Raw genomic sequence first — 21379 nt, forward strand, 5'->3', positions numbered from 1 at the left:
CTTTACTTTTCTACTTGGGTCCCAAGGGGGTATGGTAACGGCAAGTAAGTGCAAATGAAGGAATAGTTTCTGCTCACAGGTGCTTACGATGGGAGCTCCATGCCAGAGTCAGATAGTGCTGTTTGTAGTCTTTGGAATAGCTGGAGTCCTAGATGCCTCTGGAAAGCTGTCCAGATGGTCACTGCTGGACCTTCCACTCTAAAACCTGGCAGTCAAGAGGGTTTTCCTGAGTCCCACTAGCGCTGTCTCTGTCCCTGACCCCATCCTGCCCCAGCCTTCCCAGGGACCCTGATTATTTTGAACCCACCCCAGAAGCCAAAGTCCTCCAGAACTAAGGTAATGGTGGGGACCCTACAAACTGTCAAGGATGGAAACCAAGATTTCTAAGCCTGGATGTGCCGAAAGTTCATGGAAACTCCAAGGTGTCCTCTCCCCTTGTGCTCTCAGGACAGAAGGGCTGGACAGAGGCACCAGTTCTCAGGGGAACTGTGTATGAGGCTGGGGAGATCGAGAAGGAAGGAGAAAACTGGAAGAAAAAAAGGAAAAGAAGGAGGGAGCCCTCCATGTTTTCTGAGCCAGTGTGGGTCAGTGTATCTTGTGCAGAGTAATGTTTGGGGGTATTTTAAAGCAATAGCTATCTTGACTCCCCTCCAGTATCTATATACTTTTGTACATTCCCTCTGCATTTCAAGGGAATCTTTCCCCTAAAGCAAAAGCAAACCAAAGTTAACTCTTTACATTACAAAAAATAATATGACCATTTTACAGATATTTCAATAGGCAGATAAAAAGGGGGAAAAATCACTCCATATTTCCATCATTTCTGCAGAGCTACACTTATTTTTATGTATTTCCTTCTCTTCCCTTGGGCATTTTGCTTTCCAGGAATGTTCTTCCATAATTGCAATAATGGGGTATATATACTTTTATATATATGTATAAATGTCGTATTTTGGAACAGTTTTAGATTTACAGGAAAGTTGCAAAGACAGTGTGTGAGTTCTTACACACCCTCCACCCAATTTCAGTTTTCTCTAGCAGTACCACCTTCCATTCTTTCAAGACTAAGAAATCAACATTAGTACATTACTTTTAACCAAACTCCAGACGTTACTCAGATTTTACTGGTTTTGCCAGTAATGTCCTTTTTCTGTTCCAGGACCCAACCCAGGATGGTACACTGCGTTGAGTCATCACGTCTCCTTAGGCTCTTCTGGTCTGCAGCAGTTACTCGGTCTCTTGTTTTACATGACCTTGGCAGTTTTGAGCACTGGTCACGTATTTTGTGGAACGTCTGTCAAATTGTTGTGTTTTTCTCATGTTTAGACTGGGGTAATGGGTTTCTGGAAAGAATACCACGTGGCGATATGCCCTTCTCATCACAGGGGTGCATAACATCCCACAGCACCCCTGGCGTTGTTCACCTTGATCACTTGGTTAAGGCGGTGCTGGCCAGCTTTGTCCAATGTAAAGTTGCTATTTCTCTCTTACCATGCTTTGTTTAAAAAGTGAATCACTAATTTCAGTCCACCCTCATAGGGAGAGGGGTTTAAACTCCATCTCCTGGACAGGTGTAGAATTTACATAAATTGTTTGGAATTCTGTCTCTTCTTCCCCATTTACTTATTTTTTTTTAATTAATTATTTTATTGGCTGTGTTGGGTTTTTTTTTTGTTGTTGTGCGCAGGCTTTCTTTTTAGTTGTGGTGAGTGGGGGCTACTCTTCATTGTGGTGCATGGGCTCCTCATTGCCGTGGCTTCTCTTGTTGTGGAGCTTGGGCTCTAGGCACTTGGGCCTCAGTAGTTGCGGCACATGGGCTCAATAGGTGTGGCTCACAGCCTCTAAAGCGCAGGCTCAATAGTTGTGGGGCATGGGCTTAGCTGCTCTGCGGCATATGGGATCTTTCTGGAGCAGGGCTCAAAGCCGTGTCCCCTGCCTTGGCAGGCGGATTCTCAACCACTGTGCCACCTAGGAAGCCCCCCATTTACTTATTTATTCAATTCTTTATTTATCAGTACGGACTCATGTATATTTGACATAAACTTTTTCTCTCTTTTTTCATGTAATGTGTTTTTTTCCATGTTACCATCTTGGTCTTTATAACCATCATTTTAATGGTTGCATCTACTTTTGGGTATTTTCCACTAACTCTATACGCTCATAAATTACGTTTCCGTCAACATCTGTGGAAACCATGTTCTGTGACTCTTTGTATTCCAGATCTGGCGTGGTATCTGGAACACAGGAGTATAAGTGTTCACTATACGCTCTTTGGGACAGATGGATGGACGGATGGATACATAAACGAATGAATGCTGCGCTGCAGTGTAGTCCAGTGGTCCTTCTTTCTTCCCCTGTTGAAACTCTTCTCTCTCCTGGTCTATGAAGATTTCAAGTCTAAGTTAAATGCTGGGAAGAGACGCTTGAGAACCTGCTGGAAATCAAGCTTTGGCTTCCTGGGAACCACACCTAGTTTGTAACAATAAACAAAACACCTCAGAACAAGCAAAGACTTTGTACTATTTTTCTATCTCTGGTTGGAAAACATGTGGGTATTCGATCAACTTCAGCAGTCTTTCACATGGCTTTATCGTTCTTCTCTCTGCTTATTTTGTAGACATAATAATTTTAAAATGCCTAGGGTATTTTTTTGAGAACTTTTATTGAGTTAACATACAATAAACTGCATATATTTACAGTGTACAATTTGGTATCTCAATCTCCCAATTCATTCCCCCCCCAGCCTAGGGTATTTTCAGGGCATATAAATACCATCATATCTCCTGGTTTAGTCCCTGGCAAGGAAAAACTGGCAGTTTAATAATAAAGTGAGTGAAGGACATTTGGAACATTATCTACTCTGATAATGACTGCTGGACAAAAGAAAACAGGAACAGTCGCAGACAAAGCTGAGGGAGGAGGGAGATGAGGACATTTTCATCACGTCAAGATTTGGGAGAGTAATCACTGCAGATATTTGCTGGCAAGAAAAGAGATGAGAGCTAAGAGGGGAGGTGATCAGAGGCGAGGTCAGGACAGTCCTGTCCACGTCCTGCAATGCACTTCTGATCACTCTTGTTCCCACCGACAGGCAGAGAGGGAAAAACTATCAAGAACAGAATGTTTCCCAAGTGGTTCTCCCACTGTCTAGGAAGAGTCATGTCTATTTGTGGAAGAGCTGAACCCACGCAGGCCCTGAGCGGGTGGACACCCACAGGACGCACCTGCAGTGCAGTCCCTTGTGCACCCCTGATCTGAAAAACAGCAGGGGCACCTCAAAGAGAAATCGTGCAGTGAGACTAGAGCCCCTGGGGCAGCTGGCTTCATGTCCATCTCAGATGCGAGTGAGTCCAGGCTCTCCTGGTTGGAAGAAATCAGACCTGTTCCTGCTGGTCGTAAAAAGGTAGAGAACGGTTATTACAGAGATCCACGCGGCAAAGAGGAAAACTGAGCAAATTCAGCTGACTGCAGGACCCCACTGCGGGCTGACGCTGTCAGGGCCTCCTTGCTGCCTAAGACCTCAGCATGGACTCTTCCGGCTTAATCTGGAAGGGCGTGTGCTGGGCCTTCGGGGCTCTCACTGGGGTCTTGCGGAGGGGGCACTGCTGAGCTTAGGGTGATCAAAGAGGACGGGAAAGGCCACTGCGGCAGCAAAGGCAACGCTTGTCAGGAGAGACCCTCGAAGGGCCATTTCCTCTGTCCACTTGCCTCTGCGTACAACAGGCAATTCCTTACTTTCATTCACTCCAGTCACTCGTCTGATTTGTTCTATTTGGGAAAATACTAAATAAGAAGATTGTGTGAGAGGTGCTCTAATAGAAGGTTTAAAGAAGCGTGCCAAGGGCTCACGGTGGGTGGGCAGAGTAGAATGCAGGCAGGGAAAGCTGTGACGTTAGCTCTTTAAAGGAGGAAAGGTCAAGGTGTATTTAGAAAACTGCTAGTCGTTGAGGGAATGGCAGATCAGGCTATGATACTAAAGTGTGGTCACGTATCGAAGGTCGTTTACGTAGCAGGAGAAGAAACCACACCTTACCTTATGGGGAGAGAAGCACTGGTGAGTTTTAGGCAGGGAAGTATGACCTCACCGTGATGCTTTCTGTCCTCCCGCTGCTCCAGTCTCCTTATCCCCACTGTGGAGGGCAACTTGGCAATAGTCATCAAAATTACACACGTGCCAGCCATTCCACTTTGGGGAATTTATCCTACAGACATGCTTGCACTCATGTGAAATGACATCTGCTTAGGTTTTTCACTGCAGCACTGTTTGTATTAATAAAAGATTGTAAACAACTTAAATGACCCTCAATAGGTAAATGTTTGACTCAATGACGATCCGTCCATACAATGGAAAATGTACAGCTATCAAAAAGAATAAAGAAACTCTTCAGGCAATGATATAGAAAATTCTCAAAGATACACTGTTAGGAAAAAAAAAAAGCAAGGGACAGAAATGTGTATACAGTATGCTATTTTTCAAAGAAGTATGAAGAATTATATACATGTATAAATTATGTATATATATTATAATTTGCTTGTATTTGCATAAAGAAACTCTGTAAGGATGAAAGGAAAAGTCACGAGTGGCTCCCGAAGGGGGTGAGGCAGAAACGGCACACGGCTACAGAAACGGGAGGGACTTCTCGCTGCACGCCTTTCTGTGGATTTTAATCATGTGAATGTATTAGGGAACTACATTTAAAAATTATTAAATAACCAAGAGAAAGAGACAGAGGGAGGGTGAGAAAGAGAGAGGGAAGACGCTTCGGCGTTCCTTCTTCCCTCGGCAGGCCTCACTCCTGCCCTTGGCCTTGTCAGGGCTCCCCTTGGTAGCTCTGTGGTTGAGGGCTCCCAGTGGTTCAGGGAGACACGTGCAGCTCTTCTTGTAGACCTCTGTGTAGAGGCACCCGTTGTCGGCTTCCAGGTGGAATCTCTTTCCTCAGGTGCTAAGTAGGAAAAGGCTGTGAGGTAAGGGGGGGGCGGGGAAAGGTGCCCTTGGCCTCCCTGCTTTCCCTCCTCTGCTGCCAGCGCTGCAGCAGTTCTGTGCTTGCTGTGGAAACAGAGCTTGAGGGCGAAGCCAGGGGTCTGGCTTCTGTCCCTGTGGTGGGCCAGTGGGGAAAGAAAACCATTTGGGAACGACAGGCATCACTGCTTGAAAGGAAAACAGGTGAGAAATTGCAGGCGCTGTGAAAGAAAAGGACAGGACTGAGCTAGGGCTCGTTGCCTAATGGTTACAGGCCATCTGTGCTGTGCTGTTTCAGACTTGAGTCTGACTGGTTTGCTGTAGCGTCTTGGAGGGCTGCTCCCTAAAACTTCCATCTACATCCTAAGGACCTTCCAACCATGCAAGGTTTCTTTAACCCAGGAACTCTAACCTCGCCGGGCTGGTATTAAGTGTCCCTCCAAAATCAGAGCTCAGCTCTCCTTGCTTTCTCTTCCTCTCCCAGAAACAGTTCACAGAACTGAGGAAGGCACGGGTATACACAAAGCACACCCTCGTGTTCTCCAGGCTCCTAGACTAGTAGTGTAGGTAGATTCTCTTTCCTTCTTAATCACATTCATCTTTGATCCCAAGAACATCAAGCTCACAGTGGGAACGCTCAGCCCATCTGGCCACTGCTTCACTGAAGCTTTAAAAGCAAATCGTTTGACACCCTGGAGATCAGAAAGGGGAGAGGACTACAGTTGATCAGGCAGAAGAGCCAGCAGGATATGGTGTGCATATGATCCCTTTCTCCCACCCTCTCCGCCAAACGTTCAAGGGAAAGAGGGAGTAGGGTTGAGCCTCACTTTAACCAGGATGCTATGAAAATTATGCCTACCCTTTATACCATTAGGGGGTATAGTAATACACACATTGGAGCCACAGAAGATGATGGACAACAAAGTCAATTGCCACAAAGGATGACCGCACCCACAGTTCCCCTTTCTTTGTGAGGTGCCCCCAGTCCTCAGGAAGGAGTCCCCGACACAGTCATAACTCTACTGTCTGGCCTGCCTCGCTGGCAGGAGGCTCCAGAGGTCTGCAAATCCTGCAGCTGAGGTTCCAGGGCCGCCTTGGCCTCTGCCCTTCCTGAGACCTGGTGGTTAATTGTCCTTGGATCCTGTATCTTAGTATCTTTCTAATATCTGGCCCCCCTCTCCCACCCCCAGGCTTTTACTCCCTGCTTAAAAATGTCAGAGTCAGAATAAAACATTTGGAATTTACCTTGTTTTTAGAGGTTTGGGGCTAATGTCGTGACCGTGACGGTGCTGTGCTACACCCTAGTCTCCCTCCAGAACTGCTGCAGTCAACTCCTTAGGACAGCCACCGCCTCTACTCTTGTTTTACTCTATTTTCTGCAAAGTGGATGCTGACATTTTAACCAGATTAGTCACTCCTCTGATTAAAACTCTTCAATGGCTTTCCAATGTTCTCAGAATAAAATCCAAAATCCTTAGTGCCCAATGTTTTTACAATACAACCTGAAATTCTCAGGAAGTCCTTCTAGCAGTTCCTTGCCCAAACTCCTTCTATCTTAGGACCATCATATATGCTAGTCCCAGTCTGGAGCCCTTTTCTCCCTACTCTGAACCCCATTTTTTTTTCCTTTAAGGACTTTCATTGTGATATAACTGACATACAGTAAACTGCATGTATTTAAAGTGTACAATTTGATATTTTTTTATTAGTAATACATATATAGCAATCCCAATCTCGCAATTCATTCCTCCCCAACACGCCCCCGCCCCGCCCCCCTTTCCCCGCTTGGTGTCCATATGTTTGTTCTCTACATCTGTGTCTCTATTTCTGCCTTGCAAACTGGCTGATTTGTACCATTTTTCTAGATTCTGCATGTATGCATTAATATACGATATTTTTTTCTTACTTTACTCTGTATGACAGTCTCTAGGTCCATCCATGTCTCTACAAATGTTCCAATTTCGTTCCTTTTTATGGCTGAGTAATACCAAGCCTCATTTTTGAGGTCTTGGTTGAAGTATCACCTTCTCAGAGGCCTTACTTCTCTCCAATCTAAATTAGGTCCCCTTGTTATTTATTTTTTTAATAGCATCTACTCTTTTCCTTCACAGCTCTTATTACAGCTTGTAGTTATGTATTCATTTTGGGAACTCTGGGCAATGTCTGTCTCCCCCGCAAGACTCTGAGTGCCTTAAGGGGTAGGGACTATCTCTGTTTTCCTCTCTGCGACAGCCCCAGAACCTAGCACAGAAACTAGCACACAACAGGTACCCAAATATGAGATGGATGATTAAATAGGAAGAGACTGGCATGGCTGGAGATGGTTGAGATTTAAGATAAGATTTAAATTTGTGTGCAGTGGTAGAAGAGGAATGAGATACATTTATTTTAAAGAGAAAAATCAACAGAACTTGATGACAGGGGGTGGGGAAGGAGATAATTTTCTAGCCAAAAATGCCACCTGACTCAGACAGGAAGAAACTAAATTTTCAAACCAGGTGACTAATGGTTAGGTCTGGGGAAATATGATATTTATGTTGGCTTTAGACATACTGGTTGGAGCTGACCAGGGGCAGCGAAGGGGAAATTTCAGGAAGTCGCAGGGTAGAGCTGGAGCTCCAGCGGGCCAGAAGCATAAGAGAGAAACTCAGGGCCTGTTGTTCACAGAAGTGGGACCTGAAACATCTAAAAAGATTCAGATGTTGTGGAGAGGAAGACTGACCTCGCTTTAAGCGACAGCTACACCAAGGGGACGGGGGGGGGCACACCCCGTGCCCTGCAAAGTGCCACAAAGTGCTTCACACACGAAGACACAGACATCTAGAGAGGTGACGTGATCTGCTCAAGGTTACACAGCAAGTCAGTGACAAAGCTTTCCAACCCACTTTTCCTGACGTGTGAGGTCCAGTTTTCTTTGCATTATAACACAGAAACCTCCCGAGTTTTCAGACATGCCTGATTTACAGTGGATACTCAGTATCGTTTCCTGATAATAAAGGCAGGTAAATAAAAGGCAGAATTTCATTTCCTTAGTTTATTAAAGATGACAATGAACTGTTAGGCTGCGTATGAAGCACAGCAGCTGGAAACCCAGTTGGAAACGCGAGTTTTAGAATCTTGCTCCTTCTGTGTTAATTCAACAAAAGCTCTAAGGTTTGGTAGAGAAAGTCAAGCCTCATGTAAGTGGAAAATATTTGCCTTCCACTCTTCTGCTATGTCTTGAATCTTATCTCCACCTGGTAAGCAAATCTTTTTCCCTTTATTTATAGAAAAGAATACTTTTTCCTTCCCATTTCATTCAGAAGGAACTCTCCTCAGTGCATTCAAAGCTTCTCCCCACAACAGCAGGGATTTTCATACTCATACATTGCAAAGTGCTTTCAAAACATCCCATCTTCTTTCCTCTCTTACCTACCTACTCTCAAATAAATAAATAAATGGGTATTTGGACAGTGATGACAGCACAGTGTCAGGGTCACTAAAACAGATACGCAAGCTGAAGGGACGGCGTGAGGGCGGTGGTGAAAAATAAGTGAGAACCCAGGAGCAGGGAGATTGCTGAGCTCAGCTTGAGAAACAGTGCCGGCATTTTCCACCCTTTGATCCTATGCTATGTGAAACGCACAACAACGAGAGCATTGCTCCTCCAGTGTCATGACCTGAAGTAAGGAGCTAGATTTGTAACTTAAACCAAAACTGGAAGCAGAGCTCACCGTCTTCACAAGCCCCTCCGTCTGATCTGAGGCTGCCTCCGCAGGCAGGCCTGAACTTCGCAGGTCCCTTCTCAAGGCTCCTCGAAGGATAAGGGAACTTCTCAGGAAAAGGGAACTTCTCGTCTGCCCTTCAAAACTGGGCTGGGCTGGAGGTCCTGGCTTCCAGAGCCCCCCTGCCCCACCCACGAACGGAAGCGGGAAGAGCCTCAGGACCTTCCAGCCTGACAGAGGCTTCAGATCCCAAGTCTGAGGCAGAGGGACCAATACCACAGGTAGCTGCTCCCTGCTGCCTCCTGTCCTGGGGGAGCCTCCGCTCTGGCTGTTACGCTACTGTCCCTTCTGCCTCCTGTGAGACTCCTGGTTGCCTCCAGGTCCGCATTCATCAGCTTTCACCAACCACGTGCAACTTTCCGTTCAGCGTCCCAGGGCAGCGCCCACAGCAAGTTTTTTCCTACTAACAACCAGCTATGGAAAGACAGTACCCGAGAAGAAATCAGACCCAGGACAAAAATGCTATGGGCTTTAGTTCACAGAGCTGCCAGCCCTCGGAGCAGGGACCCCGACCAGAGTTTTACATACAGGTCAGGAGCTACAGCAACTTACCGAATACCACATACATATACATGATCCCATCAAAACACATAAAAAAGGGTGTGTGTGTGTGTGTGTGTGTGTGTGTGTGTGTGTGTGTGTTAAAATGAGTAATAAGAAGAGCATGACTGAGCCTGTGACCATCACCAGGCTGAAGAGTCAAGCACATAATCGGCGTAGACTCTTGCTGCCCCAAGAGCACAGGGACACTCACGCTCACACCACAGACGGTCACGCTGTCACATCACTAACAGCAGGAGGCTTTTCCTCAACTTTGACAAAAGGAAATAAGGCAAGAGATCAGCCACCAGGGAGGGTCCCAGCTCTGCAGCAGGAGGGGCGGGAGAGCAGGGAGCTGGGCGCACTTCTGCTCAGAACCACAGTGACCACCTAGCAGAGGGCACAGCGGCAAGAGACCCACTGGTAAGATGTGGACGGGGCTTCTGTCCTCAGTTTAGGATGGTGTCAGGGACTTGTCTGAGCTTGAAAGATCAAACCTGCACCAGAGCTAAGCGGACTAAAAGGGACCTGATCACTTAAGAGGAGGCCATGAGCTCCTCTGACTAAATAAATGCTCCTTAAACAAGTTTTAGCCTCACTTATGCTAGAAATAGGCCTGGTCTAAGTATCAGTTCTGTTTTTTTTGTGTCAAGTTCCCCAGGGTAGATAAAGAAAGCCAGCCTGTGACATCATCTAGCCTAGAATATTTCAAACAAGGAAGTCACGACTGCCTCCTTGAGGTCTCTGAAAATTCTACGGTAGCAATAACGCTGTTTTTATGGCCTCAAAAACACCTAATGAAGAATGCCCAGGATGTAGTCCCATTCTCTGCTGCTTCTCCTCAGGGCACAGTCTGACCCTATTCCAGGACTGGGAGAGAGAAAACTCCATCCTCCTGTTTCAGCAGCAAAGGAGAAGTGAATTCGCTGAGAAAGGTCTGGCTCAGAAGCTCCAGAATTAAAACAAAATAAAACTGGAAATGATACTTGAGATGCAGCTGAAACCAGATCTGGTCCAAATGGAGAAGGCCATGGACGTCGGCAGAATTGGGTCTCACTGTCCATCCCCCTAACAGAGGCACCAGAAGCTCCACTTAGGGACCCAAGTGTCAGTTCTGGTGGAAATACTTGGTACCTACAAATTGTCACAACAGACTGGACCCCACCAACCTAAATAAGGGTGACGATACACGGCCATCAGACAGGTCACAGAAATTAACAATGATGATAATAATATTAATAAAAAAAAACCTAAGTGGGAAAAGTCCTTAAAAGGGTGGCTCAGTTCTGCACTATGTGTGACCCTAGCCCCTAGAAAGAGCGCTTTGTGTGCTCTCTTCAGGTGGCCTCCAGGACGGTGGCCTCCAGGGCCAAGGCCTCGGCGGGTTCCTCCTCGTAGTCTGACAGATAGGACTCCAGGCTCTGCCTGGCCAGCAACTCCCGCCGCGCCTGCAGCCGCTCACAGCGGGGACAGCTTCCGGACTTGAAACAAGCTTTGTGGTAACACGCTTTACACTCTATTCAAGTGGGAAGGGGAGAGAGAAGAGAACAGTTTGTATCATCCCCAGCCGAGAGCAAGTCACTGCCATGACCCTTCTCACCACCACGGCTTGGCCCACCTGTGGTCAAACACAGGCAGTGGCTGAACCAAACCAAACTCTTATTAATGGGCGGCTGACGGGAAACCAACGAGCCTGGCCCACCCCTCACGGGCAGCAGCCTCACCTTCACAGGTCCGGCACTTGTGGAGCTCGAACGGGAAGATGATGTCATCCGCATTCTGACAGAACTCGCAGATGAAGCCCTTGGCTTGACAGAGCTGGGGAGGAAAGAGACAGGTGGCAAAAGGAGGCAAAGCACGCCAGGAACCGGCGGAGAGGGTGAACCCGCGCCGGGGAGGAGCAAACGATAAGTAAGACACGAGGGGCTCTCAGGGGCCCTCCCGCCCGCAGGAAGGAGACCCGGACTGGACGAGGCACGACAGCCCGACTGGGGCCAGGGCTGGGCAGCGTCAGACACAGCTTCAGGGTGGAGACGAGAGAGGAACGCGTTTGAGAAACCCCAGCCATGAGAGTGGCTCTCAGAGAAGAGAAGGAAAGGAAGGAACAGTGCCACAAAGGGCTTCCTAAAGTCAACATCGCAGCCTGGGTAAATAAAGACTTTATTCTGAAATAGGAACCATAACCAATGAAGGTAACATGTAAGGGCAAGTAAAGTTTTCCAAAATAACACCCAGCCTCGAGTCAGGTCACTGTGAAGTCTTTCCAGTTCCCCCTGCTACACAGGACCTCTACACAGGCCCCATTCTAAGCTTGAATTCTGGGGCTGTTACAGGCACACAAACTGGACATGTTCTAAGATGGGAAATTCTAAAAATGGAATTTCTGAATTTCTGGCATGTTGGATATATCAAGAACAATAACAACCTGCATCTACAGAATACTCAAGTTTACACGACGCTGTCACATAAATTATTTCATCAACCCTGAAAACTACCAAGGGGAAAGGACAGTGGGTACTAATCATTACCTTCATTTTAGAGACAAGAGAACTGAGGCTTGCCTCAGGAGGGCAGCGTATTTCCTCTGGTCACAGTGATTGAAAACGATAAGGCCAAGACCCAGTCCCTCCCCAGATGCTAACCCATGGTCCTCCTCCCACATCACGACACGTCTCTACTGAAGGCCTGTTTAGTCCTGCCTGTTTCCCAGGAGAAACACTAGCACCAAACCCTCTTCTAATTCTAGGTTCCTTAGATCCGGACCATCTAGCTGTTCACCAACCCAGGGACGCGCAGTCCCGTCCAGTTCTCTCAGTGTTGACAGGCCATTCAACTTCCTGAACGAAACGGCAAGAACCCTGGGCCCACGCTACTCTCCGCGTCCCCGAGCAAGGGCCCGGCAGCTCGCTGGCGTCAGGTCTCCTACCATGCAGCGCTCCACGTGCGCGGCCCCCGCCCTGATGAGCTCAGCAAGCCGGGGCCCCAGCTCCCCCCTCCTGGTTGCGGTCAGGTCACTCAGCGAGTACAGGTGGAGATCCTCGGTCAGGTGGCCCGGAACTGTGTCAAAGGCATCCAGAAGCCTGCAGGGAATGAGGGGACGCGGGTGGGAGCAGAGTGAGCGCTCCGTGGCACGTGAGAGGAGACGGATTTCTGTCCGGAAGCAGAACAGGGAAGAGGAGGGTGCTAGGCAGAGGGAACGAGGCTGGGGAGCCCTCAGCCAGCCCGGGCCAGCCCCACCCTCCGCACCAGCAGGCGTCTGGAGGGCAGACGTGACCTCTGGAGCCTTCTGCAGAGTGATGTGCGTCAGCCTGCAAAGAGCGGCGGGCCTGACCTCGACAGAACCACCAGATTTCCCCTTCCAGAGAGGAGGATACACACGTCGCTACTGCTGCAGGCTTCTCATTTACTATTTCTGGAGTTTTCTGCAAGATCCCCCCACGCTCCTGCTTCACATAACAAGGGCCAACTGCTGGGACACGATTCTTTCAGAGACATTAACTCCCCCACACAGGACTTACGCTCCAGCCAGGCGGCAGGTCTTGAACATGTTCTTCATGTGGTACAGCTGGACCCGCAGCAGCTGCAGAGGAAGGCGTTGCGGTGGTGGGTGGGCAGGCGGTGGGGGGAAGAGGAGGGAAACAGCCGTCAGGAAGACCAGCACCCTTAAACCCCGCGGGTCTGGAGGCTCTGCGAGCCAGACCGTCTCCACACCTCTAACTCAACACTCACGGCAAAGGGACCCCCAGGCAAGGAAGGCCCCTCCGTAGGTCTGCCTGCCCACTTCACACACACAGCTGGGAGCTGCTGAGAAATCCAGAAGCTGAATTTCCGACCTGATACCCTGTTCTCCGTTCAGTAATATTTTCAGTGAAGGGAGAAATCCTGCTTTTGACTAAGTGCGATCTATAGCCTCAGAGCTGCCTTGTCAGGTGTGAGACTAACTAGACAGAGACCTCGCAAATGGCGAGAGCAAGCACGTAGGGAAAGCGAGAGTGGTGAGTTGGTGACGGCTCTACCACAGAGACACGGAGACGTGCGGTGACCTTGGGAAACCTCTAAGGACAGAGGGTACTCGACGACGTGACCTCTTCAAGGGTCTTACCCGGACTTGATTGAGCAGCTTGACCTTCCTATAGAGGGCGCTGTGGATGTCCTGCACGTTGAAGAGAGGATCGTTCCAGATCTTAATGAGCAGGTCCTTGGAGAAGCTGCTGACGTAGTACTTGCTGAAGTCCCACTTGCGCAGAACCCGGCTGGGGATGACCATCTGGGCGTTCTCGTGGCAGCACTGACAGAAGTACTTGCCCAAGTACTCGCAGTACCGCAGCCGCTTGATGTAATCTGAAAAAAATGGAAAGTCACAAGGTCAGAGTCGGCATTCCCATCTATAAGCCGGTGAGGCAGCCCTGCTGGTCCTTTTGAAAGAGGAGGAAGGCCAGTGGGCTCCCACCACCGCTGTTTGAGCTTCCAAAGCTGGCAGAAACCCACACAGTGGGGCTGTGGTTTCTGTGTCCCATCCTGGAGGCCACCGAGGAAACAAGTGCTGCCAGAGGTGGAAAGACGCAGCCTCCAAGAGCCTGGCCGAGAGGACACAATGTGCTCCCGCACACAACCCTGGCAGCGGGCGCCTGGGAACCAGCTCCGTCTGACCCCCAGCGCCCTCGCCCAGTACGACCCCTCTCCCTCCCCCGGGCCCCTTCTCTCCCTTTCCCCCAGCTCTGCTCTGTCACCCCCTTACACCTCTCTGTCCAGGCCCTCGCCCAGCTGTGTGAGAGGGTGAAGCCCTTGGAGGCAGCGGCGGGGCCAGAGATGTCGCTCACCAGGGTCGGTGCGGATGCCACAGCCCGCACAGCGGAAATTCTGCTTGGCCACAGCGATCTTCCTCCTGAGGGGACGGCAAGGAGAGGGACTGGCAGACACCAGCTGCGCGAGGCCTCCGAGACACACAGGAAGAGGACACAGACACGGGGCCCCCGGAGGACGGGAGGAGGGGGAGTTCACCTATTTTTTTAGAGTTGGACAAAATGAACCTATCGGGAGGATCGGTTCAAACCAAGGATGGTAAGGTTAGAATTTAGGTCCAGGCACTGACTCCCCAATAACGAACCACACTTTCTGTGCAAACGTAAGAGAGGAGAAATAGTAAAGAGGAGGGAACAAAAGGAAAGAAAAGGATCCATTCACCTTCAGAAGAGGGAGGAAAAAAAAACCAGATCCTAGAACTACCAGGAGGAAGGCAACAGGTTGAGAGGCCAGTGATAAAAGAGCCCATTTCCGGCGAGCTCTGGGAAGGAACGGGAGGACTAGGAGTAACACTCGCAGACTAGACGGATAATCCCCTCCCTCTGCCTTTCAGAACCGGGCGGGGGGTAGAGACAAGAGGGCGAGGAGGCGGCGCTGACGGTCCAAAGAGGATGCATCTGTTTTCCGAAGGGCACGGGCACCGCCTACTCACGCTGGGGCTGTGTGGACGTTAAAAATGATCTGAGGCCGGGGCGGGGCCCACTCCAGGTTGCCGCGGACACGGATGCGCAGCTTGTAGATGTCCGCGTGCTGCCCGTCATCTGGGGAGATGGGCAGTGAGTCGGGGATGGGCAGGAGCTGCAGGGGAAAAGCACAGGGTGATCTACCACAGACAACCTCTGGGAATACACATGCCCGACCTTCTGGCCACGGCAGAAGCATACTTAATGAAAGCCACGTCAGGAACACCATAAGCAAGGGACTCAGGGAACTCTGGCCCTCGAAATAAATGATGAGGCACCAGGCTACCAGAAGTGAGGGCCTTGGGTTCCAAGAACCAGGAGGAACAGAAACAGCATCCCAGCTGGTGGCACCCCTTGGTAACGCTGTCCCGGAACCCACCCCGGGACCCTTGCTACGCCAGGGTGCTTCACGCCTTATTCAGCTGTAGAGCAAAGAAGCAGCTGAATCGTTCACGCTTCCCGTGTCTCCCGGTGGTCAGAGCACAGGCGTGCTGCCCCAGGTCTGGAGCGCCGTCGTGTGGAGGAGGGGCAGTGAAGGAGCCGTCAGCTCCTGTTCTGACGCCGGCCGGGGAAGCCTAGGCCAGCGTGCACGCGTTCCCTCACTTACTCACGCCACGCGTTTGTCACGCGTGGCTTCTGTGAGTAAGGAAGGAAAGACGCAGGCTCACTCTACACTGGAGAGGTGCGGCAAAGGAGAACAGCATTAGGAAGGCTCCCAGCCTGGCGGGCTGGGCGGTGGGTGGGGAAGCGCCGCAGGAGCTACCTTCTGAGGGGCGTCGTGCTCTGGGACCAGCCACTCTAGCTCCGAGGCGGCTGGGAGCTGCATCCCCTCAAACTGCTTCAGGAGCCCCATGGCCACGGCCTCAGCGGACGTGGAGTGTAGGCAGAGGTGGGAGCTGAAACGGAGAACGTCCAGGAAGACTGAGCACAGAGAAAAGACGGGAGGACGGGGGCCCTCCCTTCAGGACCCGATACCACACACAGCGATTTCTGGGCCGAGAAAACACAGCACCCCCTGTGCACTAAGCTTCTTTCCTCACCGTCTTCAGACACGTGTATGGTGCAGAATACACCGGTCCACACACAGTCCTCAGACTTAGGCTCAGATCCCACTTACTAGCACTCATGGCACTGCTGGTTAAGAATTCTGTGTCAAATTCTTTCTCTAAACTTCAGTTTCTTTAACTGCAAAATGGGGATGATAACACTGTTTACAAAACAGAATGAGTCAGACTGCTTTCTGGACTATGAAGACGACTGTCCTGCCCACGTGAGCAACTACTGCCTCTGGTTGAGTCCACTACCTGGAACCTGTGTCTAATTCTTCATAATCAGAAATCACGATCCCTGTTCTCTGTTTTGGGCTCTGATCTCCTGGGGCCTCTGGTCTAATCAGAGTAAGCGGAGAAGGAATACCTCACAAGCTCTGCCTGCAGCAGGGCCCCCCTGTTGCACCCACGATCTTCTGCTCTCTCTCCTGGACTCACCACCACCAGGCAGGCCCGTCACATGGACCACGCCTCTTTGTGAATGCAGATGGCTTCATCCCATGGCCTTCCCACTCATATGCCAAGACCTGGGTTTGCTTCTCCACGTATCCCAAAGTTTTATTTTAAAAAAAAGTACTTACAAGGACTGGGAGGAAACGAAGGATTTGCTCTTTGAGGGTGTGCTCCCTCTGATGTCAGCATCTAAATGGAAACAGGAGTTACGGGGAGCAGGAAATGGAGAGGCAGGAGGAAAGGGATAATCACGGAAACTCATCCAGGCTACTGCCAGCTCAGCACTCAGGGCGGCAGCCAGGCGCTACGTTCTACGCAGGACAAGAGGCAGAGTCCGGGGGGGGCTCTACAGACACGTCGCGGTGCGGCTCACAGCAGGCTCCGTGAGTGACGTTATGCATAGCGCTGAGAAGGTCAGAGAGGCTACAAACCCTGCCGGAAACACACACTCAGATCTGGTGCAAAGCAGCGAAGGAGGAAACGCAGCATCCCGAGGCAAACGGGGACACACTCTCTACCGAGCAGAAACAAACCACCCCAACTCTCTCTCATTCTCGAAATCTCAAGCCCTCTTAAATGATAAACAAGAACGCTAACGTTTTTTATATCAGAATCAGAACCTAATACAGAGTTTAGATCACAGAGGTACTCATTAAACGTATGTGGAAGTGAAACGCTGCGTCTGACATCTGACCACTACGGCTATTACTGCTGGATGTGAGAAGTCTCCCACGTCCTCAACAAAGTTTCGCGGAGAGACGCCTTTCCTGTCTGGTGGCACAGGGGAGGAGAGGACTCCTCTGTGGCCTGGCGGCTCCCCGGAGATGGCTGGTCAACAACAACCTTTCATGGAGCTATTCACGATCTCTACTGCAGACCTCGCAGACGCAACCACGGGAGACTACGGCAGGCTTTCCAAAGCCTATTTCCAATAAAGAATGTTGAGGAGGATTTCTAATGATGGCATGCCTGAATCTCTAGAGACCTCATCTACCCAGATACTTTTACTGGGGAAATACAGCAGTCATGTTCAAGGAAGGCAGACAGAGCCTACTCACGTCCTGAAAACAAGATGGTTCTGATAAGCCTCCATCCCCACTTCCTCTGCTGCCTACTGAAAGGACCTTTTTCTCGTTAAACCTACACAAAGATCAACCTACTGCATTTAAGCCCCTCAACAGAGCGCTAAACTTACATGATATCACACTGTACTTGGCCATGAGTAGCTCAATTGTTCTTCACGTTTCCCCTGTATACATATATATTTGTACGTACCACTAGATTATAATATCTCCTCGTGAGGAAATGAGATTGTATCTAATTCTTCTGTTTCGCCCTAAAATACTTAACACAGTGCTCTCTATACAAGCATATACTCAAATAATATTCCTGAAAAATCAATGTCTTCAAAGCTATAAACACAAACAAGGGAACTGAAATCTGTCAGCTTTCATATGCTCTCTAAGCACAGAAAAACTTGACAGCAACAAAATCTTTGACTAGTAAATAACAAATCCTATTTTATTTAACAAAGAAATTCATGTACATCATATACTCTGTCTGAGTTTGCACTGCTGAAATCCAGTTCCCAATACACCGCTAGTTGTGTATTCCATTCTAAATGGTGCTACTGGAGAAAAAAAATTCTAGGCAATATTAGACCTTCGTAGACCACTGGGTTTGCAACGTTGATGTGAGAAAACTAAACTGCCTTGGATTGTACATCAGTCTCGCCTTGTCCTTAAAACCCACAGAGAGCTTTGTATGTAATGGGTTTTCAAAGAATACTTCCTAAATAAATAACTGGCTAAAAGCAAAAGGCAAATTTCAACCTGTTTAGGAGTGATAGAAGAGGAAAGATGAGAGAAAATCTTAGACAGATATCCTTGAATAAAGAGTTAACCAATGCTGTTACTTGCGGGCCAGGCTATTAGAGAAAACGTGGCGTGCCAGAGAGGAGGGTGGGTGACAATTCATGGTTGCTGAAAACCACTGTCTTAAAAACTACTTAGCAGTTCTTCATCCTCACAGAGAGGAACTCTTCTTTTCTTTGAGAGAAAAAACAAAACAAAACAGTCTCTCCTCTTTGGAAGATAAAGTCAAGTCATACTTTATCATGTTTCTTCTTTTTCACCAGAGGTGCAGTGACTTCCTAGCTAATCATGAATATTTCCAAGAGTGCAGAAGACTTCACAGGTTTGGAAGCAAGGATTTTTACCCCAAGAGTGGAGAGGAAGAGGCAGTACCTGATATCAAAAAGCACATGACACCTGTCACTAATGCGTACCATGAAGGCCTTGCGGGTACGAGGCCTCCGCTGTCCTGCTCACTCTCTAGTCAGTACAAGCAGATGATTAGATTTATGTGGTTGGAACATTAGTTGAGGAGCTAGATAAAAGTAGACCAGGGTCTAAGACAATTAAGGAGTAAAGAGAGAGAGGGAAGGTACTCAACTGAATGGATTAAATGTACCCCAAAGGAGAGCACTTTAGAAAGAAGTCTGAGAAGCGCTCCTTCCAAATGGAAGTTAACATAATTATGAAACTTTCTATCAATTCTTTAACAGGAACTGACTTCAAATGCTTCTGATGCTTTAGATAGGATAAGGCTATTACTAATGACTGGAAAAAGTTCAAAAATATAAAAACAACCACCACAAAAAATAATGACATGTTATAAGAAGAATTTTTGCATGTCTAGACACTGGTATTGGGATGATCAGGGAAGAACTGGTTAAAACCCTGGTAGCAAAATCTGCACATTTTTTTTTAAAGCTAATACAACTATTTTATTTTTATTAGACATCAAAGTAATCTTGTAATACTTAAAATATATTGAGAAGTGAATTTACCTAACTTAAAGCACTGATTGTATAAAACCAATTAAAGTTAAAGCTAATAAGACTGTCATTTGGATATCAGGGGCTTATCTAGGGGCTTGGGAATAGCAATCCCATTTTAATCTGCACATTTTTAAACAAAATAAGTGAGGCACAAGAATACAGTCAACTTCAGAATTTACGGGCCAATTTGATGTTGGTTCGCACTTTGTTTTCCTTTTAGCAGATAAGGAGATACCCAACACCTTCAGAAATCCAACTGTCATGAATTTTCTGTAACTGCTGACTCAAGAGGAAACACTAAAATGGAGAACCACAATTACTTTTGTCTTAGAAGGAGAAAAAAAAATTATTAAAAGAGGGAGAGTGGGGAGGAGCAATTTTAAAACTTGCCAAAAATACAGTCCGTGAACTTTCCTCTTTACATATTGTGACGGTTATCAATTTATTGCCTTTCAGCTCCAAACCTGCCCTCCTTTTTGTCTGCTCTGCGATAATGGAGCTGGACTTGAACACACTGACCTTTTGCCAGCTGGGACAACGCTGAGCTGCGCAGCAGAGGGCACGGGAGGGCACGGGAGGAGGAAAGGATTTCTCTGGCTGCGTCGGGTGTGCCTTTCCCCAGGGTAAGCCTGGCTTCAGGAGGCTCTGCACCAGCGCGCCACTGGTGGGACTTCTCACAAATGGCTTCCCTTGGACTTCCTGGGAAAGCTTCCCAGCAGGTGCCACAGGCCTGGCACCTCCCATAAACCACTTCCCGCAGCACCCTCTGGGGCACAACACCTCCCTGGGGGCAGCCTTCTCCAGCACCCCAGGGGATGGTTTCCTGGTGAGAGCTGTTGGCACGGCCGCGCTCACGGACGGTGTCCCCCAACACCCCCTCAGGGCGGCTCTGCAGCTTCAGAGAACTTCTCCACCATCCAGGGAGCGAGGAAGGCTGGATCTCAGCCTTGGGGACATGGCCCTCTTCGACATTTGTGCCTTCCCGGGGGCTCTATCCCAGCCCCAGGGATGGTGACTGCTGCCTGTGTCTGCTACTCCTGCATTCTTCAGAGGTCTCGTCACGCCTCATGAGCCAGCCTCCCATCACTTCAACCCCCATCATACTTAATAATTCTTTATATTAACTTTTCCCTATTTAAATTACCATGTGGTTTCTGTCTCTTGACTGGACCTGGACTAGGTACACACATGAGGAAGGCTGAAACTCCAGAAGAAGGAAGATGAAGAAGTACAGTATAGTAGAAAAGGATGAAGGAGGAGCGGGGAAAGAACAACAAAACCCTAAAACCATAGACACTGAAAAGACTGCCTGGAATTGGAAGCCTATGAATGATAACGTATCAATCTGGCAGACACCATCAGAAAAAACAGATGGCATGAAAGAAGCCAGACACAAAAGACACTGTAGCATTGCATTTACATGAAATGTCCAGAAGAGGCAAATCTAGAGAGAGAGAGAGAGAGAGAGAGAGAGAGAGGTTAGTGGCGGACTGGGGCTTGGGGCAGGATGTGAATTAATTAAATGGGTGTGAGGGGTCTTACTGGGGTGATGGAAATGTTCTAAAACTAGATTATGGTGGTGGTTGATGACTTGGTAAATTTACAAAAACAGTGAGCTGTACACTTAAGGTGGGTGGGTTCTGCTATGTAATTATTCCTCAGTAAAACTGCTGTTTACAAAGGGGACAGATGCGAATGAGTACAACGCTTCCACGCTCACAAGTTTATACAGACTTTACCGCGAGCAGGAAGTGACTTTCAACCTATTTCCTTCGTAAACACTTCTGCTCCATGAGCTCTACTTGCTGAATTAGGATCTAAGAAAAGTGATTATATTAAGCAAAGTACTGCAATTACACAGAGTATTTATCACAGACTATGTCTACACTATGAGGCATAAGCAGTTTTTCTAAGGGTGTTACGGATTCTGATAGCTATTCCTGATAGAAGCCCAAGAGACGTTTCAATGGCGTATATCACTTAAGGTGCTCAAAAAGCAAAGCATCTGAAAACCTCTGGACATGATCAGGAAGACTGTTAATGAGAAGTATACCAACCCTTTTCAGAAAGAATTTGGTAACAGTAATAGACTTGATCAAAGACCAGAAACAAATGAAAAAGAGCAGAAAGCAATAAAGAAACCTAGAGCAGAGAAAGATGAATTGTAAAGTATGCTTTCATAATTGGGAATCTGTGTGTAGAAACAAAGTGAAACAAGTCACTACTTTGGAGCCAGCTTTGTTTTGACTGCTGTCCCTCCAAGCTCTCAAAATGTGTTGGGATTG

The 21379-nt window shown here is 48.3% G+C and overlaps 1 protein-coding gene across 10 annotated transcripts in view; it reads right to left on the reverse strand.

Moving 5' to 3' along the window:
• Positions 1 to 6745: 6745 nt before the first annotated feature.
• RUBCN (rubicon autophagy regulator) overlaps positions 6746 to 21379 on the reverse strand; it is a 60413-nt gene continuing 45779 nt past the window's right edge. For all 10 annotated transcript variants that reach the window (XM_057739922.1, XM_057739923.1, XM_057739928.1 and 7 more), the window contains 9 exons: positions 16381 to 16441; positions 15514 to 15646; positions 14720 to 14865; positions 14085 to 14149; positions 13367 to 13605; positions 12783 to 12844; positions 12191 to 12344; positions 10989 to 11082; positions 6746 to 10780 (listed from right to left, as the gene is read on the reverse strand). In XM_057739922.1, the coding sequence (XP_057595905.1) occupies positions 10602 to 10780; positions 10989 to 11082; positions 12191 to 12344; positions 12783 to 12844; positions 13367 to 13605; positions 14085 to 14149; positions 14720 to 14865; positions 15514 to 15646; positions 16381 to 16441 (1133 nt within the window). In that variant the 3' untranslated portion in view covers positions 6746 to 10601. The remainder of the gene's footprint in view (positions 10781 to 10988; positions 11083 to 12190; positions 12345 to 12782; positions 12845 to 13366; positions 13606 to 14084; positions 14150 to 14719; positions 14866 to 15513; positions 15647 to 16380; positions 16442 to 21379) is intronic.

The sequence above is a fragment of the Hippopotamus amphibius genome, chromosome 6 (genome assembly GCF_030028045.1).
Source record: "Hippopotamus amphibius kiboko isolate mHipAmp2 chromosome 6, mHipAmp2.hap2, whole genome shotgun sequence".
Taxonomy (NCBI): domain Eukaryota; kingdom Metazoa; phylum Chordata; class Mammalia; order Artiodactyla; family Hippopotamidae; genus Hippopotamus; species Hippopotamus amphibius.